Raw genomic sequence first — 26,302 nt, 5'->3', positions numbered from 1 at the left:
ATGAGTTATGGCTGGGACAAAACCAGAACCAGCTTTCAGTGAGGAAAAGGCAGAAATTGAAATCTTTCCTCACCATCAGCTATCCTCCACAGCACCCCTTCCCTATTCTAGTCTCCTCAAAATTGGGTTTGATCCTGCCATGCTCTTACTCAAGAATCCTCTATGGCTCTCTGTGGCCCACTGAGTTGAGAGGAAGTCGTCATCATATGCTGCAGCAAGACTCTTGCCTCCTACTCCAGATTCCCAAGGAGTAAGCTTTGAGCAGTGGGATCTGATTGCTCCCAGATGCCATCAAGATTTGTGGCTTGGAAAGGAATTTCCCCAGGCCCCTGGTATTTTCACCCAGTGATGTCTGACTGTAACAGACCTCAAAAATAAAACGAAGTATTGAAATATGTCTGAATAATAAGGTATTGCTCAAGTTCGCCATTGAATTGGCTCGAATTTGAAGTATGAAATTATTTTTGGTTCCCATCCTGATTGAGCAACTTTTGGTTGAATTCAGACTGGGGACTTTTTTGTTTCTCAAATGCACAAAGGATCATCACCCTGATTTAGGGAGAGAATGAAGCAAAACATGTCACTTTACATCAATGTGCATTGAAAAAGTAACCCCCTAAAGATCCAGTGGTGGGGTTTCTGCTTCTACAACCCCATAGGACCCGGTGCACCTCACCCCTTCACCCTGCTGGTTCCTCAGGTCTCCTCCTCTTTGTCCCAGCGTCCAGAGCCCACTCCGTGGTCACTGACCCTGCATTTCCCCTTTGCTCAGTCCCTACCTGTCCATCAGCTCCCAGGTCTTCCTGCCTCCATGCTGTCCTTCAAATCCCAACAGATTTATTTTCTCCAAATCTAATCTCTTGCACTGTGATTTCCAGTTGTCCAAAAAAAAAAAAAAAGCAAACTTCAACGCCCATGCAGTTTCCAAGAACCTGAAAGTTTCCATGCCTGGGTCATGTTGAATTTTTTTTCCCAGGTACTGTGAGCTCTGAGGTTAGATACAGACACTTGTGAAAGCCTAGGAGAGGAATCCCTGACCCCAGCCAGGGGGAGGAGGTCCCAGAGGGGATGCTTCTCCAGTTTACCTGGTGTCATCCATTGGCCAGACCAAGCCTGCAAATCTCAGGTCAGGTGACAGCAGGAAAGTCAGTCACTCAGGGCAAACCTCTCAGCCCTTACAAGACACACCCTCTTTCAGTTGGCCCACCTGTGACTATACAAGGTACAGAGGCTGCCACCTTGTGGCACCAAGCACAGGGCACAGGCCAAGTGGGTGATTCATAACTGAGTCAGGCACCGATCCCTACCAGCACCTTGACCTTTGAATTCCTATTCAACCATGTCTCAGCTGTGCATGTGCTCAAAAATGCACAGATGTGAATTTCTCAATTCTGTGAGAGGTAGAAGTGTTTCAGTCAAATGTCAGCAATTTCATGTGGTTCATGTAAAATCACAATGGAATTGCTTTTTAAAAAGAAAAAAAGTGAAAAATGAACTATATATCAATAAACGTGCAAAAAGATGTTCAAAATCTCTAATCATTAGAGAAATGCAAATTAAAACCAAAATGACGTAGGTATCTACACCCACTAGGATACTGACCCTCCCCTGAAAAAAAAAAAAGCACACAAAAAAACCCCAAAATAACAAGTGTGGGTGACAATGTGGAGAAATGGGTAAGCTCATGGCTGTTGGTGGGACTGCAAATTGGTGCAGCCACTGTGGAACACAGTATGGCAGTTCCTCAAAAACTTCAAACAGAACCACCGTATGATCCAACAATCTTACTTCTGGGTATACACCCAAGGTAACCAAAAGCGGAGTTCCAAAGGTACCGCACACCTACCTTCAGTGTTATTCTCAAACAAGCGGGGGAAGTAACCCAAGTGTTGAGGACTGACCAGACCAACAAAATATGGTCTATACATCCAAATGATTATTCAGTCTTAAAAGGGAAGGAAATTCTAACATATTAAACATGAATGAACTTTGAGGACCATATGTTAAGCAAAATAAGCTCATCACAAAGACAAATACTATTTGATTCTACTTACATGGGGTAGTCAAATTCATAGAAACAGAAAGTAGAATGGTGGTGGCCAGGGGCTGGAGGGAGGAGGGTGTGGGGAGTGTGTTTAATGAGCAGTTTTAGTTTTGCAAGATGAAAATTTCTGTCATACAGATTGGCTGTACAATGGAAATATACTTACCATCACTGAGCTGTACCCTTAGAAAGGGTTAAGATGGAAACCTGTATGTTACGTGTGTTTTATCACAATTAGAACTAAACATCTTCTTGAAAAGTAACAGCTTCAGGAGAAACAAACTTTGTGCTCTGCAATAGGGCAGTTATAAAATTTTTAAAAATAAACTACATAAATTCTGTAGCTCTAGAATGTTGTCACATCCCAAAGCATTATCTTGAAAGCCCCCACCTCAAAGGCCAAAGCACCCAGCAAGACTCAGTGCCCCAGCACCCCTCAATCCCTCCACCAAGCCACCCTCCCACTCCAGCCTGAGAATTCAGAAAAGACCACTTCACTCGCTTTTCTAATTGAGTCTTATTTTTTTATTTTTAAAAATTACTTATTTATTTATTCATGAGAGACAGAGAGATAGAGAGGCAGAGAAGAGGGAGAAGCAGGCTCCATTCCCAGAGCCTGATATAGGACTCAATCCTGGAACTCCAGGATCTCACCCTGGGTGGGGGGAAGGCAGGCACTCAACCACTGAGCCATCTAGGCATCCCATCTGAGTTTTATTCCAGAACAAATGGTTTTATAACAAAGCTGATTTTAAACCCAGTACATTTCCCTACCGGTAATAACTCCATCTTTTTCAACTCACAGCCCAAAGAATCGAAACTACTACAGCCTGGCTGGCAGTTTGGCGCCAGCTACAGACAGATGTTTAAGGACTCCAGAACAAAGCCCTGGAACCAGGCCAGCAGAGGTCAATGCCTCAGCCAGGTCCCTGCTCTGCAGCCTGGGAGGGAGCTGACAGACAAGCTGGAAGTAGTGTGGTTTCAGTAGTGTCTGAGTTCCTGGCCCTGTTGCTTGGGTCAGGCTGACATAAAAACCATTGTTATTTCCCGCATGCAGAGGGATGCTTGAGCAGACACAGGTCACACCTCCACGCTGGGTCCTTAGACTGCCCCGGTTGGAACAGCCAAGCAAGGACAGCCCTGTTGCAGACAGAGCCACTCCATCCCAGGAGGCTGGCTCAGGTGTTATTCAGAAGAGGCCGCGACCAGCCTTAAAGAAAACAGAGCAGGTCACAATGACCTCAGCTTGCTGCGTGCCAGGCACTGGTACCTGATCCCCATGACAACCCAGGGAGGTGGGCTGTAGCATCATCCTCATTTTACAGAGGAGGAAACAGGCTCAAGAGTGAGGTCACATACTTGCTCAAGGTCGCAAAGCTATTAAGTGGCAAGCAAGGATGGGGCTCACAAGTCCGTGTGGACCTGAGGTCTTGGCTAACCTCAATACCCCAAATGGGCCCTTGTGAATCAATGAAAGAGGGGTGGCATAGGAGATCCCGACGGTTATCCCAATAACCGTGATGACTATGGATCAAAGAGCCTGAGGGGACACCAGCCCGGGAGTGGACACACTCCCTGGCCCTAGCCCCATGGACATGCACTCTGCCCCCTGCACACTGGCAGCCTTACTTTTTTTCTTTTTTTTTTTAAGATTTTTAAAATTAAATTATTCATGACAGGCACAGAGAGAGAGAGAGAGAGGCAGAGACACAGGCAGAGGGAGAAGCAGGCTCCATGCCGGGAGCCCAAGCAGGACTTGACCCCAGGTCTCCAGGATCACACCCCGGTCTGAAGGCGGCACTAAATCGCTGGGCCACCCGGGCTGCCCTGGCTTTACTCTTAATAAATAAAGGTCCCTTGGTGGTAGCTCTGCACAGAGGTCCCAGAATTCAAACTGCTGTCTTGTTTCTCAGGCTTGTACTTAAGAGAGCCCAGCACTGTGGGCATGAGGAATGCCCGAGTTAGGTCAAAATTAATATGCCACAGTCTCCACCCAACATCAACACAGAGCTGCTTTCCCCACTCTCAGAAGAGTGCCTGGTGATGCCTGGTGCCAGCTCCCCTTGGGCCTGCGGGCTCTGCTATCCCATCACAGCCTAGCACTGAGTTCCTACTACGGCTACGGCCAGAGCTGCAAATCTGAGAAAGGCAGGAATGTCCCTTAGAGGGGCTTTCACTCTATAGATTCAGGACATGTTCACTGTGAACCTAACAATGCCCGCGGAGGAAGATGCAGAGGGCAGTAAGAGAAAAGGGCCTTACCCCAGGTCACTGAGCTGAGCTAACACCCCACGAGGAGACCTCACCCTCTGAGACAGCACACCGGGGGGGGGGGGGGGCAGTGACAGCTAGGATGGTCTGCTGGCACACTCCCTCCTCTGGCTCGGTCCCCATAGCTCACCCACCTGACATTTTCACAGTGCCTATAAAGTGCCATTAGCAAACCATGGGGGGGAAGTGCCCACAAGAGCCCTGGGCAGAGGGAGCCAAAAGGATAGATGGTCCCAACTCCCCGGACCCTGGCAACAGGCTAGCTGCACCCTGCCCTGCCCAGGATGAATTGCCCAGGGCTCTCCTGCCTCACTCCCTTCTGTCCTGTGCCTCCGTTTCTCCGTGGGTGCCCTGGGCCAGGTCCTCTGGCCAGTACTGGTCCTCCATGTACTGCTCCATGTCCGTGCTGCTGTCAGGCTCTCGGTCCTCCGGGCGGGGCGGCAGGCTGCTGGCCTGCTGCTGCTCCCACTGCACCTCCACCAGCCGATAGAGCTCCATGGCTGTCGTGGCATCTTCCACTGATGAGTGCCCGTGCTGGCCAGCCTGCAGACAAGAGCCCTCATCACTGCCCGCCATTCTGGATCTGGTGCAGGCCCAGAACTCTCGGAACAGCTGTGTATGGCTCGGGACGGGGGCAGGGCATGGGTGCTGCTCAGGAGAGCACAGCAATCTCAGACATCCCGTACCCCACCTATCCTCTCTGACCCTGCGTCCCCAACTCAAACATAACCCGTGGTATAACTGACTTCAGAGGCTTGAAGAGCGGACGGAATAATGAGAAGGACAGTGGGAGCGAGAGTTACTGGCTGCCCCTGGGAAAGGCTCCGCCTTGTGGATTCTCCATGAAGGGCAGGGACAGAGCCAGGGACCGGGTGGAGGACAGGTCTGCAAGAGCCCAGCCTGCAAGAACGTGGTTGGCTGTCACAATAGGGATGGTGGAGAAAACACCCAGGGCTGCCTCTACGTGTGGGACATCATACTTAGCGCCCTGGTCCCGGGGACTGGGGAAGGTGGAATGACTGGAAGCCCGAAGGCACACCCCATGGCCCCTTCTCCCGTCCCACGCACCTGGATCTTCTTGTGGAGCAGCTGCAGGGCCAGGTCCTTAAGAGACACCCGGGTGCGGGTGTGGAGGCCAGGCTGGTGGAGGAGGTTGGGCACGTAAGTGGTATCCCGGGTCTGGCTCCGAGGGTGCACGTACTTGAGGGCCTGGAAGTCATTGTGGAGCGCATGCCCCACCACCACCTTGCCCTTCAGGAGCTTGAGGATCTATGAGTGAAGGAGGGAGGAAGACCCTGCTGTCAAGCTGGCACGAGACATGTGCTGCCACCCTGGCCACTGGCACACAGATCCCTCCAAAGGGGGGGGGGGCAGTGTGGAGAGGGCACCCACGAGCTCCATGGTCAGCCACGCAGCCTCATGTCTGAGTCCTGGGCCTTCGACTCACTATGACCCGGGGCACACTTAGGCTCTCGAACAAGTAAGAGTGCTGTCTCCCCGGGGTGGGTCTGAGCATTTTAAGAAGTAGCTCCTGGAAGAAGTCTTCTAGTTGATCAATACAAGCAACTCTGTTCTACTGGCACAGGCTCTCTGCTCAGACTGGAAGACTTCCCTGCACTCCCCCACCCCACTCAACCTTGTGCCAAGTCCTCTCGGGGCGCCTCGGCTTCCATGCCAGGAGGCCTCCCACATGACTGGCCCAGCCACATCAGGACCCGGGCTGTTCTCTCCCATGGTGGTGGAGTGGATTCATCACGTTTTCTAAGGACACCTCTAGGTCTGGCACAGTCTATCCACCTGCCCCCATGTTAGCTCAGTGTAAACAGCAGGGACGGTGTTTGACTTGACTAGTGATGCTCGATGAAAGCTCAGTACATAGGAGGCGACGGATAAAGACCCACTGGATGACGTCCACAGAACTGTGCCTGGCACTAGAGATAAGCCCATTAACAGCAGCTTTTGTTAGCATTAGCCAACATGGCCTGTCTCCTCAGGATCCTGCCCCTGGACAAGGGGCCATACAGGACTCCGCTTCCCACCTCTGAAACCTTTGGTCTCTGGCTCAGCGCTCACCACGTGCATAGTGCATGCCTCTCTTCCCTGCCTTCCATCCTTCTCAGGCCCCAGGGAGGTCATGTGCACGTTTGCACAGCATGATGATTTTTCAAAGCCATCCCCAAGCCCATGAGAATCTCCATGGAAGGATCTGGGGACAAAGATTCAAGATTTAACAGTGCTTTAGGTGCTTCCTATGGTCAAATACGTTTGGGAACTCCTAGCACATTAGTGCGATCCCAATCACTAATTGATCTTTTTCAAAGCTCCGGATAACTAAAAAAATATGGAAACGCTGATGCCTGAAGATGACAGGACTGTGGGCCTTGCAAATTCTAAATAGATACATCATACTTTTACAACCGAAAAGAAAATGTAACTTGTGAGCCTTTCACATCTTCCAAGTGGCGGTCTTTCCACAAACATTATCCCAAAGACTACCCAGCAACCCTCCCATGGAGGTGGGTCCAGATTTTATGCACCCTTGTTTATGGAGAAGGAAGCCACACGTTACACAGAGGTTAAGTAACTTTCCCAAACTCGTTTCCAGCAGCTGAGTGGTGACTCAAACCCAGGGCTGCCCTTCCCTGGCCATCCCCCATCCACACATGTCCTCACCTATGTCCTCACCTCTTTCTGGGCCACCTGGAAGGGGATGGCCTTGCGCATGTGCTGCCGAGTGACACCACTCCAGCGAGTGCGGTAGTCCACGATGGGCATCTCAGGCCGAATGTACTTGTCATAGAGGACATCGCCATGGTAACTCACTACAGAGCAGCGGGCCAGCTCACTCACCCGCCCTCGGGGTCCTGTGCCCACCATCTCACAGTCGATGGCCACACATTTGCTGGGCCGGGGCCCTGCGGATTCCCGGGGGGTAGGCTTTCTGCTCCACGAGGCACCTCCAGGTTCATTCCTCAGACGCTGCATCCCACTGCTGGTGGCTTCAGTGCCCGGCAGTGCCTCTGATGGCATGGGCAGCGGGGAGGGTCCCAGCTTGGGGGGCATGCTCAGCAGCCCCTGCTCCTGCAGAAGGGCTTTCCGGGCCATGAATCGCTGGTGCTGTCGACTCTTCCGCTTGTGTTTTCTCCGAAGCACATCCTTGGTATTCAGGCTAGCCAGGGAAGGGCACGGGCACTGGGCAGACTCTGGGCCTTCCCGGGGTACCATCCCAATCAGCTCACACCTCGGGGCAGGCGTGGCCTGGTGGGGTGATCTGCCAGCGGGGCGGCGCTCTGCAGAGACAACACAGGGCAGAGAGGCTGGGTGAGAAGTGTGCAGGGCCAGCCCTGCCCCCGCCTGCAGGGCTCCACTGCCCACTGCCCACGAGCCCTGTACTTTGTCTCAGGCTCCCAGACTGAGCCCAGGACCTTTCAAATAATCACTGCACTGAGTCAAGCTCCCCTGTGAATCACTATCCCAAGTACTTTACATAGAATCACTAAATACTCCCAACAACCTGAACAAGTATGATCGTTCTCATCTCACAGGTGAGAAAGACAAGAGTTGATGCGAACCCAGCATCCAGGGTCTCAACCTTCAAGCCAGAGCACACCTTCAGGAGCATCAACAAGCTTTAGAGAGGTATAGATATGGGAAAAGAAAAGTTACAGAAACACCGTGTGTATGCATACACACATACACACGCAAATCTCATTTTTAAATTTTTTAAATTTAAGTTATCTCTACACCCAATGTGAGGCTCAAACTCATGACCCCAAGACCAAGAGTCGCATACTCTTCCAACTGAGCTGGCCACACAATCTAATCCCAGTTTTAAAAAAACCAAAAACCAAAAACCAAAAGAATCCTTTGTGAAAGCACAGGCCCTCATCCTCAGCAGAAACTAGAGAAAAAAAATTCACAAGAGGCTCACCATAGTTGCATTTTCGGTATCTGTCAACCAAAATAAGGTAATTCATTAAATGACTTTCTACCTCACTAATCACAACAGCATCTAAAACAGTTTTTGATAGCTAGGCATTTTGCTAAGTCACCAGAGACTAAAGGCAGGGGTATGCTCGTAAGCTGGCTCAACACACAAAAAGGGAAACAGAAAAGGCAGGGTCCGCAGGTCCCTCCATTACTGGACACTGGGGATTTCTGAAGTTCATGTGGGTTTGCAAATCCCATGCAACAAGGCCAGCAGGTGCCCAAGAGCGAGGGACCATGCTTGGACAGCTTCACTCACTTGCTAAGTCACCTGGTACATTTTTAACAGGCCAGAAAACCAGGACTTTCAAGAAGGCAGAGCAGGGTTTAACTCAGCTGTTTAGAAGTTACCTGAGCTGAGCTTCAGGTTCCTTGCTTGAGAAATGGCCCTACTACAACCTGTCCTAATGAAGATGGGAGGACACAATACACGTGTGCTCACTCTGCATCCATTGTATACAGTAGGGGCTCAGTAACTACCTGCTCCCTTCTCCCCAGAGCAGTTAAAGCTCTCCTCCTGACTGGTCACCAGCTCTTCCCAGGCCAAAGCTGCCTCGGCCAGGACTCACTGCCCTCCCAACCCACAGGCTTTCCCCTTACCTGTCTTCCCACTTACATACCTCCTAACCTTTCTACATCCTCCAGGGAGCCCTGCTGGAACAACCCTCTATCCCTAAGGGTTGTTCCACCCTAAGGCTCCCTTGGGTCCCAGCTGTGCCAGTTGCTGAGCAGAGAGTAACATAGGCAGATCCTGGCCTCGAAAATAATTAGTCTCACTGCAGAGACAGAAACAGAGCACAAGGCGTGCGCAGGGCTGGGTTAGAATTGCTAGGGAAGCAGAGCTGGCCCGATGATGATTCTGGAAGGCTGGCTGGAAGAAATTAAATCTCTGTGAAGAAGAAACAGTAACCCTCCAGGTGACAAGGAGATGAACTGGTGGCCATGTTAGGGGCAAAGGCCTGAAAGAGGAAGGAAGCCAGGGTCGGAAGAGGAGCCCCCCTCCCCAAGCAGCCTGATGCCACTAGGGCATAAAACACAAGGTAGGTCAGGTCCCAGCTGGAGGAACTGTCCCTCTCACCTTTTCACCACTTAACCTTCTGTCCCCACCCTGGGAAGGCTACCACACACCTTGGTGGCCCTACCCTCAGGCCCCTAAGCTGCTACCCCCAGAATGGCCGCTACTGATCAACTGAGGGAATCCCAAGTCCCAAGGTAAGTCACTGACTTCCTGAGCCCAGGCATTTACAATCTAGCTGGGGAACAGAGAAATTCACCCCTGCACACCTGACAGCACAACCAGAGAAGCATTTACTACACTTTAAGGCAACAGTTACAGAGCGTCTACCCCAAAGTGCTCCAAAGGCCGGGTCAGAGCCCTGTGTGTCTTTGCCTCTTCCCCAACAGCCAGCCCAGGACCCGGCATACAGCAAGTCCTCTTCAGAAGTGTGTGAAGGGAGCTGAGGCCGGGCCTGCCAGACTGTGGGAGCAGCAGGGCTGGAGGTGAACCAGACAGAATTCAGGGAACTCCTCATCTGGCAAGGAGGCAGCCAGCCTCTTCCCAGGGTGTGCTCAGGATGGGGGGTAGTGAATGAACTAAGGACTCATCTGTCCGAGTACTGGACAGACAAATGCCAGGTTAGTGACGCCTGCCAGTGGAGGGACATGTTGAAAGGTTTCAGGAAGGTCTGCTAGGAGCACAGAACGGGAAAGGCATTCAGAGGAAATACACACTGAAAGTCCAGAAGGCAAAGGTCCTCCACTGTGAGAGGGCAAAGAGGGCTGGTGGACCAACTGACCAGGAGGTAGGGGGTGAGGAGCCCGATGGAGGGAACAGTGAGAGACCGCTGTTTCTGGACGGTGGTGAAAGTTTGGGCGGAATCCAGGGATTGATGGAGAAAGAAATCCCTACTGCCTTATAGACAGAGCTCTGGAGAAGAATCCGAACAGGGACAGAGATTAAGAATCGTGGGAGGAGAGCCACTTGGTGATGCCTGGGCCAGGGCGAGGCTCCGTGACCCATCCTGACTCATCCTCCCTCTGGCTTGCTCATCCACTCCCCAAGAAGCCTTCTCCCTTTTAAAAGCGCACCTAACTATAATCAACGTCCTCACCTTGACGAGTCACAGATTAGAACCGACAAGCATAGAAGCTCAGTTTGCCTCAGCTCGGCAATGGGGAGAACTGGGCCCTTTCCCTTCCCTTCTCCCAGGTCAGGGGCTGAGCCTGGGAGCGCAGGGTGGGTGGCCTCCCTGACCCTGCCTTCAAGATTCCCAGGAATCCAGAAATCAAGTTCCCTGAGAAATAGTGGCCTTGTGTTTCAAGAGATGAAAGCAAGTCCTCTTCTACATGCCCTGACCTTGCTGACATGTCAGAACCAACAATTAATTATCTAGGACACGGCTTGCCCATCCTGGGCCACCATAGGGGTGGGGGTGGGGGGTGTTCAGCAACACTGGAGAGAAGTTTGGCTCAAATCACACGGCTATTTCAGTAAGGACACACTCAAATCTCCTCCCAGCCCAGAACCACCTCTTTGGGGATCAGCAGCCAGCAGGTCTTGCTTGCGGTGACAGGTGATGGGGTTTGTGGCCCAAGGCAAGGACTCCAGCAGGAGCCCCCCCGAGCCAAGGCCCCAAAAGCTACCAACCTGCGGGCAGATGGGGAAGGCAGTAGGCGGCTGTAGGCTGCCTTCCGGGTGCCCTGGCCCTAAAACCTAGATGTCCTGGGACCAAGTCACCGCCCCCCTGACCACAAAATGGGAGGTGGATGAAAATCGAGCGTGGATCTAGGTTTGGGGTTTCCCCCAAAGCAGTTAGAACGTCCGTGTCAAACGTCGAGTGCCAGGCCTGCCCCCCACACCCGCCATCCCAACTGCCATTTAGGGCCACGGGGCCTGAGAAGCCGACCTTCGTATTTTGATGAGCGCGCGACCCCACCCCCGAGCCCTGGCCGAGTAATTGCCCGGATTTGGAAAACCCGGGCTCGCGGAGGTTATCCCCGCCCCCCGCCACACACACGCCCGGGGCCGCTCGAAGTTCTCGGCAGGGCGAGGAGAGCCCGGGAGCCCCGCCGACCCCCCGGCCCCCGAAGAGCGCCCCGGGGAGGCCCGGCCTCGGCCACGGAGGGCTCGGGTGGTCCCTCGCCGGCCGCAGGGCCGAGCCCGCCAGGCCGAGCCCCGTGCCCGGCGCCCCTGCGCCCGGCGCCGCCCCGCAGGCCCCAGGCCCCCGAGCACGGGAGGCGCCCGGGGCAGGACCTGCACGTCGCAGGGCCCCGAGAGCCGCTCGGCCGGGCCCCGGCGTCCCCGAGCGCAGGCCGGGAGCGGGCACCGCGCGCGGGACCCTAGGGCCGGGGGCGCGCCGCGCCAGCAGACCCCCCGCCCCCCCGCCCCGGCCGAGCCCGAGCCGTGGCCCGAGCCCGAGCCCGGGCCCGCCGTCCCCAGCCGCGCCCCGGAGCACCTGAAGCGCCGCGCGCGTCCTCCGGGCCGCACGTGGTGTCCTGCAGCCCGCAGCTCCCACATGCCCGGGCAAGCCCCGCTCCGCTGCCCGCCCATTGGCCCGCCGCGCGGCAGCGCCCGCCCAGCGCCGCTGCTGATTGGCCGGGAGCCTGGCTCGCGGCGGATAGGCGCAGGCCCGCAGGGGGCGGGGACTCCTGAAGGGGCGTGGCTTGTGCGGGGAGCTGGCGGGACCCGCGGAAAATTTTAAAGCAACCGGAGCGGAGCGTGGCCTCCTGTTTCCCGGGTCCCATTCCCTTTTGCACGGCGCTCCCTGGGCCAGGATGCGGCCTCCTACGAGCTGCGTGCCACCAAAGGCAGAATGACTTGCAGGAGACACACCCACATTTGCGGAACGGGAATGGAGAGCCCTTCCCTCCTCTGTGTCGTGGGGATTCCGTGAAATAATACACATGAAGGGCACTAAAGAGATTGTGGGGGCACCTGGGTGGCTCAGTGTTTGAGCATCTGCCCAGAGTCCTGGGATCCATCCCCCTGTCGGGCTCCCTGCACAGAGCCTGCTTCTCCCTCTGCCTGTGTCTCTGCCTCTCTCTGTGTCTCTCGTGAATAAATAAATAAAACCTTTAAAAATAATAATAAACAGTTCACATTTATTTTGTGAGCACTGCTGTGTGCCAGGCAATATGCATATATAATCTGTACAAGAACCCCATGAAATATGTACTATTATTTCTATTTGACAGTTAAGGAAATTGACATTAGAAGAAATTAAGAGGAAACCGCTAAGATCCAAACAAAAGACCCTTACCAAAGCAGTCTGATTCCTCCTAGCTCTGTCTTGCAGTCTTGCAAAAAGAGGGCATTGCAAAGGTTCCCAGAAGGCCGGTGGTACCCGTGTCCAGGAATCTGCCACCTCTGACTGGAATATAGATTTGAGGGAAGCAGGACAAAAGACGAGGCCTCTAGAGAGATTAAGTCCTTCTACTCAGACTTCTGATGGCCTTGGGGAGCTAGGAGGAGTTTAATCCAGAGCTGGTTCATTTGCATTTGGGGAAGCTCCCTCTGGCTGCAGTGCTGGGAGGAATGGATTATTAGATCTGGAGAAAGAGGGATCCCTGGGTGGCGCAGCGGTTTGGCGCCTGCCTTTGGCCCGGGGCGCGATCCTGGAGACCCGGGATCGAATCCCACGTCGGGCTCCCTGCATGGAGCCTGCTTCTCCCTCTGCCTGTGTCTCTGCCTCTCTGTCTCTCTCTGTGTAACTATCATGAATAAATAAATAAAATCTTAAAAAAAAAAAAAAAAAGATCTGGAGAAAGAGGGTTTGGGGGTGATTGTGGACATTCAGGCAAGGTAAGGTCCTGGGGGCCATCGTAGTAGAGAGGATAAAGAGCTTGGGACAGATTCCAGAGCTGCTTAGGAGGCAAGAGCGATAGGATAGAGAGTAGTAAAGAAGAGGACGGAAGGTCTTCAGACAGGGACACTTCGTGACAGTTTACTCTGGGGGCAAGGACGGACTCCGTATTCAGATCCTCTACTCCTATGGGTCTGGACCTAAGCACATGCCTGGAGTCCTGGACGTTCAGCCTCCTTCTCCTGTTTTATGAGGAGCTGTCTCCAACTTTACAAAGGAAAGTCTCAGGCACACACTCATTCTGCATCTTGCTCTGCTGCCTCCCCCTGGGAAATAAAGAAGGGTTTCTGATTTACTTTCACTGTGATCCAAGGAGGATTTAATCCTGTTGTCAGCCAATAAGTCATTCAAAATATATACTTTTTGAGCATGGGTAATCACCAGGAATTAAAAGAGCTGAGAGACACTGACAGATTAAACCTCCTTCTATCTGCTTTCTATGTGGACCAATGTTTATCGGTGCTTACAAAAGGCCCAAACTCTGTCTCGTTGTTGGAAAAATTAATAGTCATCCCTGGATCTAAAAAGTTACTGGAAAAGTAACTGACTCAATCTACTTCTGTAAAAGACATATTTTCAATAGCACTTCTTTTTTTTTTTTTTTTAAGCTTCTATTTATTTATTCATGAGAGACACACATGAGAGGCAGAGACATAAGCAGAAGAAGCAGGCTCCCTGCAGGGGAGGGACTGGATCCCTGAATGCGATCACAACCTGAGCCAAAGGCAGATGCTCAACCACTGAGCCACCCAGGCATCCTTTCAATGGCACTTCTAATGAAAATTTACTTCTTATGTTTAAAGAGGATCTCTCCTGTAACAAAGTGCTATATGTTTGTTATTTGATCACATGTACTGAAAATACTTGCAACAATATCTCAACTTAGAAGGGAAAAATTAACGCCTAGAACTCTATGGGTCACAGAGCACTTTTTAGTGTTAATGAGATCAAATTTATATACATAATTTTGTGACATAAAGGCATGATTGGCTGCTCCAGAAAATATTGCCAAGCATGAAAATATAGTATGCTGGGATTGACGCCATAGTGGCTGAATGGAACTAGAAGTTCAAGAAGGGAAAAGAATGTTGCATATAATGTAAATGAAAAACAAATCTGGTTTTAGTAAGGAGAGACAGTACTTGAAAGGATTATTTGGAACAGGGTGGGAGGAGGGGAGAACTATAGTCATAGGGGGAGTGCTCTGACCAGAAGATCTGCTAAATTAGGCAAAAAAAAGGGGGGGGGGAGTTTCTTTTATAGGGAGGGGTAAACAAGGCTAGAAAGAATGCTAATGGGGGGAGGAATGAACATGAGTGATCTAATCCAATATCCAGATGGTAGGTCGTAGAGTCATTGGGAGATTGTTTTAGCCTAAGGTCTATTCTCTGGAGGGGTCATTAAGGAGGAATTGTAAACTGGCTGTCACTGAGGGTGGGCCATAGTTGAGGGATCTAGAGGAAGAAGAGAAGCTTAGCCAAAGTTTGGTTAACAAGCATTTTGTTGGGGATCCCTGGGTGGCTCAGCGGTTCAGCGTCTGCCTTTGGCCCAGGGTGTGATCCTGGAGTCCCAGGATCGAGACCCACGTCCGGCTCCCTGTGTGGAGCCTGCTTCTCCCTCTGCCTGTGTCTCCGCCTCTCTCTCTCTGTGTCTTTCATGAATAAATGAATAAAAATCTTTAAAAAAAATAAAAAGCAAGCATTTTGTTCTGACTGATCAGTGTGCCCAGCAGGTCAGATACCCATCCATGAGTCAAAGAATGGGCATTCAGAGTGTCTGTGCCAAGCCTCATTATAGGTAAACAAAGGGGTAACCCACTAGTCTTATCTCAGTGAAATGTGACAAAGTGTTTCTTTGAATAAGTCATTTCCAGAACACAAAAGGATTTGAGAATTTCTTAACCATTGCTGCTTTCCAGGAGCACAAGGCTCAGGGAAAATTCAACATTGTCAGTAAGAGTTTTTCATTTATTTTTAAAATAGATAACGATGGGGCACCTGTGTGACTCAGTCGGTTAAGTGTCTGCCTTTGGCTCAGGTCATGATCCTGGGGTCCAGAGATCCAGCCCCACATTGGGCTCCCTGCTCCACTGGGAGTCCACTTCTCCCTCTCCTTCTGCCCTTCCCCCTGCTTGTGCTCTCTCTCTCTTTCTCTGTCAAAAAAATAAATTAAAATCTTAAATAAATAAAATACATAACATTATCAAATTGCTATGATATTTAGACTTCACTGCACTCATTTAAGGACACTTTTTAAAAAGATATCAATATTTACAATACATTTTTAAAAGATTTTATTTATTTATTTGACAGAGAATGAGAGACAGAGTACAAGCAGGCAGAGCAGCAGGCAGAGGGAGAGGGAGAAGCAGGCCCCTGCTAAGCAGAGAGCCTGATGTGGGGCTCCATCCCAGGACCCTGGGATCATGACCTGAGGCGAAGGCAGATGCTTAACTGACGGAGCCACCCAGACACCCCACAATACATTCTTTATAACTATGTACACTTATGATTAAAAATATTATCAAGCAGAAAGGCTCCTGAGTGGCTCAGTTAGTTGAGAATCAGCTCTTGATTTCAATTCAGGTCATGATCTAAGGATAGTGAAATGAGCACTGCATTGGGCTCCATGCTGGGTGTAGAGCCTGCTTAAGGTTCTCTCTCTCCTTCTCCACTGCCCCTCCCCACTTGTGTGCTCTCTCAGAAATAAAATAAAATAAAATAAAATAAAATAAAATAAAATAAAATAAAATATTAAAAACATATATAATCAAGCAGGGGCGCCTGGCTGGCTCATTCAGTGGAGCATGTGACCCTTGATCTTGAGGTTGTGAGTTCAAGCCCCATGTTGGGTGTAGAGGTTACTTAAAAAAGAATAAAATCTTTAAAATATATATTATCAAACAAAAAACTTGAAGGTCCCCGGGTATATAACACAGATGGCCCAATACTGGCATCTTGACTGTGGATGGAAATACCCCCAACCCCACCTTTAGGGATCTCACCCTCTCATTCCTAGAGTGAAAACATCTTCCACAGAGGCTGTGGCTTCTATATAGCAGAACCCTTGGAGCTGGGCTTGGTGGGAGAAAGTCCATAACCCAAGTCTTGTCGCTATAGACCCTACCATTTCCGCCTCTACCTTACCAATCTCGAAGCATTTGAGACATGCTCGATTGGTATTGCACTTACAAACCATCATTGCACTTAGAATTCATCAAAGCACCATTCTTCCTGCCACATATCAGTTTTGAGTACTGTTTAGGATGCTATGGGATTCTCATGCTGCTGGACCAGGTGCAGACTTGAAAGGTGGTGTCAATCTGGTCACTTTGTAGGCCAGTGGTTCTCTAAGTGTAGTCCTAGACCAGCAGCCGAGGCATCACCTGGGAATTGGCTGGACCTACTGAGGCAGAAATCCAAGGGGTTGGAGCCCAGCAATCTGTTTTAATGAGCTGTTTGACAGCTTTTGGGTTCATGTTCAAGTTTAAGAGTCCTTGTTTAGATCGTATAAAGCTGACAAAACTTTGGGAGCCAAATGAAAATAATTTACTCATTTTATTCAAGCAGATTCCCTCTGTATAGTATGCTTGATCCAACAGAGACTTTGGACTTATTTGGTCACAGCCTGTCACCAAGACGCTTGGGGTACCTTTATGCCTTCCCTCAACTTCTGAGAACTTCCAGGATTCTTAATGCAGGTTAAGTCTCACATAATTGAATTTGTTTAATGGAAAATGGAGGGGCTCTGATCCAGCGGAATTGTATCCTCCACCATTACGTGTTCTAGACAAGGGAATATCTTCACAGATAAAATCAACTTTTACATTTGTGGTCCTCAATCTCGGGTGAACATCGGAATCGCCTGCAGAGCTTTCAGAAATACTGAGGTTTGGTCACACCCCAAGACTCTGATTTAACTGGTCTAGAGATGCAGATCTTTTAAAGCTCATCAGAGGATTCCAGTTTGCAGCCAAGACAGAGACTCGCGGTCAAAGCGCAACTACCTAGAGAACCCAGCAGAGGGCGCTGCGTCCCCGCTCATCCAGGGAAGCAGATGTGCGCGCTGGAAACCTGCCTGCTGGTTGCACAAATCTGCTGCACGCAGTTAAGGAAAGAGGACCCAGATGTCCTGACCCTTGGATCATCAAGTCTTTTGTGTTCTGACACCTAGAAAGTTTCATTAAGAAGTTGTAAGCTGTGGGGCGCCTGGGTGGCTCAGCTGGTTAAGCATCTGCCTTTGGCTGGGGTCACCGTCTCTCTCTGGTCAGTGAGGCATCGGCTTCTCCCTCTGCCTCTGCCCCCTACTCGTGCTCTCTCGCTCTCTCTCTCTCTTCTCAAATAAATAAGTAAAACCTTAACGAAAAAAAAAAAGAAATTGTAAACTATTTTGCTGAATGACCTAGAGGTAAGTCACACGCCCTCTCTAAGCTTGGTTTCTACTTTTTCTGATAAAAAAAGGGTGGTTGCAGGGAGGGAGAGGGAATCTGTGGCCTATATTCATTCTTTCAATATATATTAAGTTGATGTAAATATATCAATATATATTTATATGTAAAATATAATTATATATTATATATTATATATATAATTATACAATGTAATTATGTATTGTATAATATATGTATATATTAAATGGATAATATACTGATCTGGGGAGGGAAAAGATAAACATCTGAATGGGATAAAACTCCTACCTGATAGGGGAGACGATCTTATAGAGACTGTGAGTAGTTCTCATGTGTTCCTACTTCAGGGAAGGAGACCTGTGGATGCCCCAGGTCAGGGAAGAGAAAACCATGAAAGACGAGGCAAAGAGACTACCACTGAGTATTTACATGTGCCATTATATATTATGACACTTCTCTGGCGTAATTATCATTAACAGCTAGCATGGTTAGTTGTGATAAATTCCTTCGTACAAGTGAGAAATCTGAGGCTCAGAGATGTTAAGTGACTGGTTCAAAGTCACACATCCAGTAAGTGCTGGAGCCAGGATCTGAACTGGGGTGTCTGGTTTCAAAGCCCAAATTCCATTCCCACCCCCACCCCCAGGGAGTGCCTAGTTCCCTCTGGTTTACATTCTGCTACACATCAGCAAGGGCTCTCTGACCCATCTCTCAACTCCAGAGTGCCGCAGCCCACTTTCCTCCCCAGATGTTCCTTTCACTGAGGCAAGGTCTCTCCCCCTCGATCCCCACACCAGGCCTGGTGGCTGAGGGCTGTCAGGGAGAGATTTGACTTCCTTCCTCTCTTGTTCCTTCTGCCCCAACGAAGGACAGACACCCGCTGAGTGACACCAATTTGCAGCCTTCTCAAGTGTGAATGAGATTTCTAATAGGACCGGTTGCCCACTGGCTTCAGGCAGGGTCAGGAATAAAGAGAAATTTAAGAGGCAGGAAATGGGGGAGAAGGGAGTCGGTTTGGAGGAGCTGAAGCAGCCACTGAAGCTGTGACAGCAGCAGCCTCTGGTGGGAGTGAAGCATTTGATTCCTTCAGAGGCTTAAGTTCTTTGCCAAAGGTCACACAGCTGGCAAGTGTAGAAGCAGGATGAGCGCAGCTAATGGTTGCATTTTTGGCATTCCCTAAAGGAATACAACTCCCAACCCAATTTAAGTTGGTAAGGGGCTTTAGTGTTAAGATTTTTTCCAGCCTTTGCCTCCCAAGGCGGCTGACCAATCCTCCGCTTCTTCAGCTGGAGGGTTCCAGGGTGCCTTGTGCCTGCTGTGAGTGAAGAAGGCTGGGAGGGTATTTGGGATTGTTGCTTGAAAAATGTGTCTCCACTGAGGGTCTCATCACAGGAACTTGGTGGCCATGTTAGAGCAAGTTGCCCCACATACAAAGCCATGGAGATGGGCTGGGGAATCCTTTTAAGGATGACCTCTTCTGTCACAATGGAGGTGGCCTCCCAGCACAGCTACCCTACCCCAGTGTTTCCCTTGGTGATGCCTCTGGACCCAGCAGCACTGAAGCAGATTCTGGGGTCCTGAAGTTGCATACATAGGAGTCCATGCTCTCAGCCCTGAGGTAGGCAGTGGAAATGCTCCAGATGAGCCAGGGGTCTCTGTATTGCTGCCAGGGCACTGAGCATGATAGGCGCCTCCCCCATGAGTACCTGCTCCTCTGTGTCTGCACATACCACTGCTCTGCTGCCAAACACAACCCAACTATGGGCACCCAAGGGAAAAATGGTGGTTGGGTGAATTCGTGAGTAATTGAGAGGGATTGTCTTTCCTTGCCCTTTAGGGATGTGGAAGGAGCCCAGCACTCCAGAGGACAGACACCCTCATCCTCACACCACACCAGCACACCCCCCTCCACGCTCCTCTGCTCACACTATAATCTGTCCTTGTTTCTGGAAGAGTCTGCTCCATGTGTGCTGGGTGGTTTCCAGAGGTGTTTTCCAGGACATAGAGAAAGCACAAAAAGAACCTTGGAAGGAGAGCCAAAAAGGGGGGCATGGCCCCTCTCCACACCCTGCTGCAGTGGCCAGCACCATGTGGCAGACTGGGACTTGTTGTTGGATGCAGTGAGACAACAACAAAATCACTAGTCTTCCAGATGGGGCGAGCCAGTCCACGCCCACACCCTGGCCTCTCCTGTAGGTGACTTCAGCGCAGGCATGTTCCAGGAGGGCCAGGCCTGCTCCCTGCACCCCTCGCCCAGCCCAGTGCGTCCCCTCCCAGCACTCCTCCCTACCCCAACCTCCAACCTCTGAAATCTCCCCATCCTCTGCTCAGAAGGGGGAGTGAAGGGGAGGTGTCTTCTTTTCTTGTTCTTGCCTCTGGAGTGTTTCATTTTCTATAAGGAACATACTTCTTTAATAACAAAATCTTATTTTTCAAGGGAGTCAGGAAGGCAGCTCATTTCTCTACCTTTCTTCATTAATCATAAAGCAGTGTGTTATCATGGAGATGAGGAAAAAGGAAGGACTCCAGGTAACGGTGACCCCTCTCTACCAGGTTTCCCTGGTCTCCCCAAGCCCTGCAACAACACAGTCATGGTCCAAGGTGAAAATCCTCCCAGTGTTTACTGAGCCAGAGTCCAGAATGAAGTTGGGGGTGAGGGTGCGGGAGCAAGCAGAAGAGAAAGGAGATGAATAAGGGAACCAGTAGTGGCCTCTCAGCCCCCGCAGCGTCCCCTTCCCTGGAGCCCCAGTGCCTGGCTCCCCACTTCCCCAGCCCAGGTCACTGATGGAGGAGAGGCAAGGCTGCCCCTGTCTAGCCCAGCCCTTAATTGCACTGGCAGGACATATCTGCTTCTTAATTGCCAAAAGCCACAATATCCCGGTGGCTCAGAGCACGGCCCTAATTTTATTTCTGCAGCAGCTGAAGGATAATTACCCTTCCCTATTGGTGCTGCTTTTAATTCTTTCTCTTTTTGATTGAGAACTCTCTCTCTGTAGCCCAGCTTTCCAACCTTTGGTTTGTTATCTTCATCCAGAGTGGGGCAGTGCTTGCTGCGAGACACAGAGTGGGGACTTGGAGAAGACGGGAAGTGCCCGGCTGAGGCCCAACGCCTTCTAGCTGTTAGCCCCTCACCATGAGAGCACACGGCTTTTTTTTGTTCATTATTATATTCCAGTGCCTACTGCAGAGATGGGCTCATGAAACTCGTTAGCAAAGAGGCAGAATTCAGAGACAGAGTTTGATCATGGGGTGTGACTACAATAGATCCGTTTTCATTAATTTTTTCCTGGCAGGACCAATAGAAATGGACATAGCTCCAGTTTTCTTAATTTTTTTTTAACTCTGGGCACTTTCTCGGTTGGGTGAAGATGCAAATAGAGGGGCGCCTGGCTGGCTCAGTCCGTGGAGCATGCAACTCTTGATCTTGGGATCATGGGTTCCCGTCCCAGGCTGGGCATACAGCTTACTTAAAAAAATAATAAAATAAAAAATACTTTATTATTTTTTAAGATGCAAATAGTAAAGGAGGCCATTACAATCTCAGAGAAAAGTAGCTTGAAAACATGACCTGCCCTTGAGCTCTCCACCTCCCTCTCCCCACTTCTAGTTTCTTTCCTCTGAATTTAGAGCCATCCCCTTGGCAATGCTGGTTTCCATGGTTTCCTCCCTGACAATGATCCCCAAACCCCTCCTCTCTTTTTCCTCCAGACAGTAATGGGTGATAGGGATCCTCAGTGTGGCTACTCCATGTAACCATGGTAACGATGAACTGAGCCTTCATTTATCTTTTGTAAAGAGAGCTAGGGAATAGAAGCTTTTGGAAGGAAGAGATGGGGGAGGGTCCAGGGCTAGAGCTGCCATTGTCATAAAGAGGAAATTAAGAGACTTGTCTTGATACTAGCCTGTAGGATTCAGTTCAAATATTTTTGAGCCCCTGTTTTAAGCTCAACTAAGTTCCAGGGAATCAAAGGTGTGCATGACATAGCACCTGATATTGATGAGCTTATAGTCTAGTGCTAGGAATCATGGTGCCACTGAAACCCTGGCTAAGATGAGGCCATTAAAGGAGGTGGCCCTTGAGAACATCATCATGATCAAGTATGTGTCCACTCCAAGCATCCCCTCCAGCTAAGAACCAAGAAAAGATTGATTAAGGGGGTCTGTACTCACATTAAACCTTCTTCCAAACTGTTGTCAGTTTCTGTCTTGGAAGGGGGAGGAGACTTTAATGCCCCTTTCTTTCACAGAAGTGTAAGCTAAATGCAGAATCTCCAAATAGGACTATTTGGTGTAGGGAGAAAGAAGGAAAACATACCTGCCCAAGTCCAGTGCCACAAGGGGCTGGGATAATCTTCAGTTCCAGGGATCATCATCACCTACCTGCCACAAACCCTCTTGGGAAGTGCTGTATCTGCTTCTACACTCAACTGGAGTGTCATCATCTTCATCCACCCAGATTGTTGTCACTGAAAATGCAAGCCGAAGAATTAAAGTAAAAAACAAAACAAACTAACAAAAACAAAGCTACCAGAGACACCAAAGTTGGACAGAATGAACCCAAAAGCTGAGATACAGGTTTGTCATAGGTAACACAGCTCTTCCCTCTTCTAGCTTCTCCTCCTCACTCTTGAAAGTTTTCACTAAATCCTTAAGGGTGGGAACCAATTCTGAACTTCTAGGAGAAATCTCAAAGATTCCATGGACCTTTCGAGTGCTGATACCACAAACCTGCACTGACTTGGAGAGATGCACAAGATATATTTTTATTTCTATTTTTAAAAATTTTTTTTCATTTTTAAAAAGATTTTATTTATTTATTCTTGAGAGACAGAGACACAGACAGAGGGTGAAGCAGGCTCCATACATGGAGCCGGATGTGGGACTCGATCCTGGGTCTCCAGGATCATGCCCTGGCCTGAAGGCAGGCGCCAAATCTCTGAGCCACCCGGGGCCGCCCTCAAGATATATTTTTAAATGAAAAGAAAAATCTATAGGACAATGTAATTTTTGTTCAAGAAAGCTACAAATAACTAGGTAGCAAAATTTGTTCTTGCAAAAGCAAGAACTGGATTAGCCAAACTTCCTGGGTCCTAGAACTCTGAGCTCCATCCTTTGCTGCTGGATGAAATTAAGGCATATTCAAACATTCTGGGTACTCTGTTCACTCAGCTAGTCAGAAAAGGATAAATGGCATCCTCTGGTTGGTTGGCAAGGCAATACAAACTAACCAATGAAATAATGTCTCTCCTTTACTGGCCAATAAGATCTCAGTTCTCTTCTTGAAAGGAAAGAAGATCCTTTGTCCATAAAGAAAATAGGCAAAAAAGGGAATAATAATTAAAAAAAAAAAAAAACACTGTTGCTATGGGACATTATTGATGTGATCAGTGATAGCTGTCCCAGAGAATTCATAAAGGAGGCATGTCTTTGGGAAGAAAAGTACAAAGTACCAGCTGTCTGGTCTGCATTAAAAAGAAGTTTCTATAGTAACATGTGAAGGAGAAGAATTTTAATGTAAATCTCCCCAAAACTAGCCAATGGAGGGTAATTTTGACCTTCAACTTAGGTCGAAGTTATAATGATTTTTCTTTTCTTTCTTTCTTTCTTTCTTTCTTTCTTTCTTTCTTTCTTTCTTTCTTTCTTAACATCGGCAATATGTGAAGGAAAAGGCAAAGAAGAGAAAATGAAATGTGTGTTTTCTGATGCAGGGCGTCACAGATAATGATATGACAGCTACAGTTTGAAACAGATTTCCCTGTTGTCAAGTCATAGCTCAGTTTAAAACAATGTTTTGGAAATGGAAAGTTCATGGCTCTTAAGGAAAAGTATTCTAGGTGAAATAGTGCACAGAACACAGGTTGTCCTATTAACCTGCTAATGATATTCCTTGAAATCATTCTGAGACTGTTACAAATGCCTTTGGGAAAGGATGGGTAAAATGCTTTCCCACAGATACTACAAACAAACGCAGGTGGATAAAGCAGACAGGTGAAAAATGGAGTCAGTGTTTGTCAATCAAAGGAAAGGACGAAGATCCGAGGATTAGAAGCGTTGAGTGCCATATTTGCTAACTATAAAGGCAGACTGGAGAAGAAATAAAGAGAGGAGAATCCCATGGAATCAAAGGTAGGTGATGCCCATGGCAATTTGCTGAGGGAGCAGCATTTCTACTGACCTGCACTATGTGGTCTGTGGGGAGAAGTCTGAAGAGGAGGTGATCTAGAATTCAGTTCCCCTCTCATGATGGATGTTGTTTAGGGAGGGAGGAACCACGGGCAAGCCAAGGAGAAATGCTTTCTGTACCAGAGACACCTTTGGACAATTCCCCTGGCTTCCTGGCATTCATCCATGAAGAACAAATATGTTTTTCTCATTTAAAGAGAAAATAAAGAGAGGGAAGATCAGACCTTCCATCTAAGGGACCAAATGAAAAAAAGGAAAAAGAAAAACCCCCAATTGTAAATCTCAGATAAAAGGCAGGAGGATGGAATATGCTTACCTCAGTGAAGAGGTCGGGGGAGAGAGTGGGAAGTGTTGCCATGGTTGAAAGGTAGCTGCTTCACCATAAACCTTGACTTAAAAAAGAAAAAAAAATTCACCGTCTAGGATTTTCTTTTAAACCCCTGGGATTTTATAGGACTAGTTGTGCCTCACATCCAGCCCAAGGAAAGCAGGGCTCCCCAGTAGATAATTTAAAGAATCAGGGTGCTCACGGATAATCAATGGCCAAAACCCCACCACTCACTGTAACCAAGGCAACAGGAGGCTGGGGCTGGTTGCCAGGTAACCACACTCTAGCCTGGGTCCCGTCCGCTCTCCTCCTCCCCCACATCCGTTAGCCCTTTTGTGATAACGTCTTCCCCTCTGCGTCTTTTTTCCTCTCTGGCAAAAGAATCATTCTGCTCCTCGTGTTAAGGGCACGCTCTGGGCTCCTTTGGCTAAAACTGAGGACCTTAATGTTCATTTTGGACAGATTTCATCTGCACCCAGATACTCTGACCCAGATAAAATGTGCTTCTTATCTCGGCTTCAATAAATATCTTCTCCCTCCATCCCTTCCTTCATACGCGTTAGGGAGTAAGGAGATTGCGGAGAGAGAAGGAAGAAGCGCAGGTCGGTGGGAAGGAGAGAGAACACGGCTTGGATGTGGCAATACTTTGCAACAGAGCAGTACCTGGCGTTCCCACTGTCCAGCTTTCCCCTAAACTCACCTTTTCCAGGCGCGCCTCTTCTCTCTGGCACCCTCGGGCACTTTGCACCAAGTTATTCCTATTGGTCTTAGAGAAGGGGAGATAGAGTGTCCTCCTAGAATCCGACACCTACGCTCCCGGAGAAAGGGGGAGGATGAGTGTGTCCCCCACCCCACCCCGCCCTCGGCGAACTCTGCCTCCTGGCCTCCACCGCGTGGGGGTTGAGGAATTTAGGGCAAGCGGAGTCGGGGTGCCGGCGGGTCCGGGCGCTGTCCAGCCTCTGGTGCTGAAGCTGGAGCCTCGGATTTACCGTGGAGGGACTCGGGGACCTCCAGCTGCCGGCTCCTGGCCTCCGAGGTGGGGATCCGAAGAGCAGGAGCCCTTTGCCCGGGGTAAGGGCGAGGCTAGGACGTGTCTGCCAAAGAAGTGCTTTTTCGGCAGACCGGAGTCCCTCCCGGGCGTCATCCCCTGAGCCTCTCCCTTCCCTTCCCGGAACTGTGTAATTATCTGCGGCCATCGCGGCGTGTAGAAAGAGCCCCTTGCCCTGGGATGATTATCCACCCAGGCGACTCCTGGCACTCCCCTCATTTTCTCCTTCGGAACAGGCTGTGTCCCGGGACTCCTGGGGTGGGCTCAGATCTGGTGGTGGGCAAAGCCGGGAAGGAAAGCCTGGAACGCCGAACCCCGCCACTTTTCTACATGCAACAGGTCTGCTGCATCTGGAGTCTGAAGGGCGAGCAGAGCGGAGACCGGGTTGCCGTGATGGGCTTGGGGAGACCTGGTCCGGAGAGCGCGCGCTCCCGAGGCTGGTGCTGCCCCTCGCCGAGCGGGCGTCTGGCCAGCCAGACCAACCGCCAGCCAGGCCGGCGTCCCGGGGCTGGGGAGCGCAAGAACCAAACGCCCCCAGAACTCGAGCGGGCCGGGGAGGCCAGCAGGAGTGCTCAGCCGCCGAGCTGCGGAGCCGCCTCCCGCTTCCCGGGCGCCCTCGCCGCCTTCTCTAGGTGAATCTGCCAGCAGGCAAGACACCTTTGGCAGGTGCCGAGCCCGCCCGCCCCGGGCCCCCCCGAAGCAGCCTCGGGCTCAGTCTCGCGAATTTCAGCTCCAGTTGGATGCTCCGCGGGTCTCCGGCCCTTGCCCCGGGGGGAGGTTGGACGGCGGACCCTGGTCGGGGTTTTACCTGGCACGGGTCGTCACGGCCAGGGAGGAAGACAGCTGCCCTCCACGTCTTTCTGGAAGAAAGCCCCCTTACGACCCCGCCTTGGGCTCGCCGCTTCTCCACCTAGAACTGCAGAGCAGGGGCGGGATGGGGGTGGGGGGCCGCGGGTTGAGGTAGGTATTTTGCGAAGCACCCCTTGATTACTTGCCTGTCTTGGGTGATCTTCTGTCTCAAGCGGTGGCCGCGCCGCCAGGGCGGGAGGCAGGTGCTCTGGCTGCAAACAGTCGCCACGGCTGCGGGGGCCCGGGGAGAACAGCTGCTTTAAAGCCGAGACCAGCCCACAGGTGGCCTGTCAGGGCCACGGACATCCATGACGTCATCCAG

General features: G+C 50.3%; 1 protein-coding gene and 2 long non-coding RNA genes across 6 annotated transcripts; 1 reads left to right on the top strand and 2 right to left on the bottom strand.

The window, feature by feature from the left end:
- Nucleotides 1–2,546: 2,546 nt before the first annotated feature.
- Nucleotides 2,547–11,845, bottom strand: AEN (apoptosis enhancing nuclease). Of its 3 annotated transcripts, none has more exons than XM_072799472.1 (4): nucleotides 11,758–11,845; nucleotides 7,001–7,605; nucleotides 5,384–5,584; nucleotides 2,547–4,858 (listed from the first exon to the last, which is right to left on the bottom strand). In XM_072799472.1, the coding sequence occupies exons 2-4, from the start codon at nucleotides 7,538–7,540 to the stop codon at nucleotides 4,625–4,627; spliced, it is 975 nt and encodes a 324-aa protein (XP_072655573.1). In that variant the 5' UTR covers nucleotides 7,541–7,605; nucleotides 11,758–11,845; the 3' UTR covers nucleotides 2,547–4,624. The 3 variants fall into 3 exon arrangements, with proteins under 3 accessions (XP_072655573.1, XP_072655579.1, XP_072655590.1); XM_072799478.1 differs by lacking the exon at nucleotides 11,758–11,845 and adding an exon at nucleotides 10,950–11,222; XM_072799489.1 differs by lacking the exon at nucleotides 11,758–11,845 and adding an exon at nucleotides 10,832–10,854.
- A 7,265-nt stretch (nucleotides 11,846–19,110) lies between these two features.
- LOC140617693 (uncharacterized) lies at nucleotides 19,111–21,723 on the top strand. The gene is made up of 3 exons (XR_012017883.1): nucleotides 19,111–19,190; nucleotides 20,010–20,101; nucleotides 20,607–21,723. It is a non-coding gene; the product is annotated as an uncharacterized lncRNA (long non-coding RNA).
- LOC140617690 (uncharacterized) lies at nucleotides 20,175–25,932 on the bottom strand. 2 transcript variants are annotated; one of them, XR_012017873.1, is made up of 5 exons: nucleotides 24,784–25,932; nucleotides 24,072–24,147; nucleotides 23,748–23,941; nucleotides 21,953–22,038; nucleotides 20,175–21,038 (listed from the first exon to the last, which is right to left on the bottom strand). It is a non-coding gene; the product is annotated as an uncharacterized lncRNA (long non-coding RNA). The 2 variants fall into 2 exon arrangements; XR_012017868.1 differs by lacking the exon at nucleotides 23,748–23,941 and having other exon boundaries at nucleotides 24,784–25,929.
- Nucleotides 25,933–26,302: the final 370 nt, after the last annotated feature.

The sequence above is a fragment of the Canis lupus genome, chromosome 2 (genome assembly GCF_048164855.1).
Source record: "Canis lupus baileyi chromosome 2, mCanLup2.hap1, whole genome shotgun sequence".
Classification (NCBI taxonomy): domain Eukaryota; kingdom Metazoa; phylum Chordata; class Mammalia; order Carnivora; family Canidae; genus Canis; species Canis lupus.
The sequence above is the reverse complement of the archived record's forward strand: the minus strand, read 5'-3'. Positions and strand labels throughout refer to the sequence as shown.

Excerpts from the sequence above, each read along its gene's own strand:
- AEN (XM_072799472.1), bottom strand. The coding sequence starts at position 7,540 with ATGGTACCCCGGGAAGGCCCAGAGTCTGCCCAGTGCCCGTGCCCTTCC. Across the intron at positions 5,585-7,000 it reads TCCAGGTGGCCCAGAAAGAG|ATCCTCAAGCTCCTGAAGGG; the intron begins GTGAGGACATAG and ends CTTCACTCATAG. Across the intron at positions 4,859-5,383 it reads TGCTCCACAAGAAGATCCAG|GCTGGCCAGCACGGGCACTC; the intron begins GTGCGTGGGACG and ends TCTTGTCTGCAG.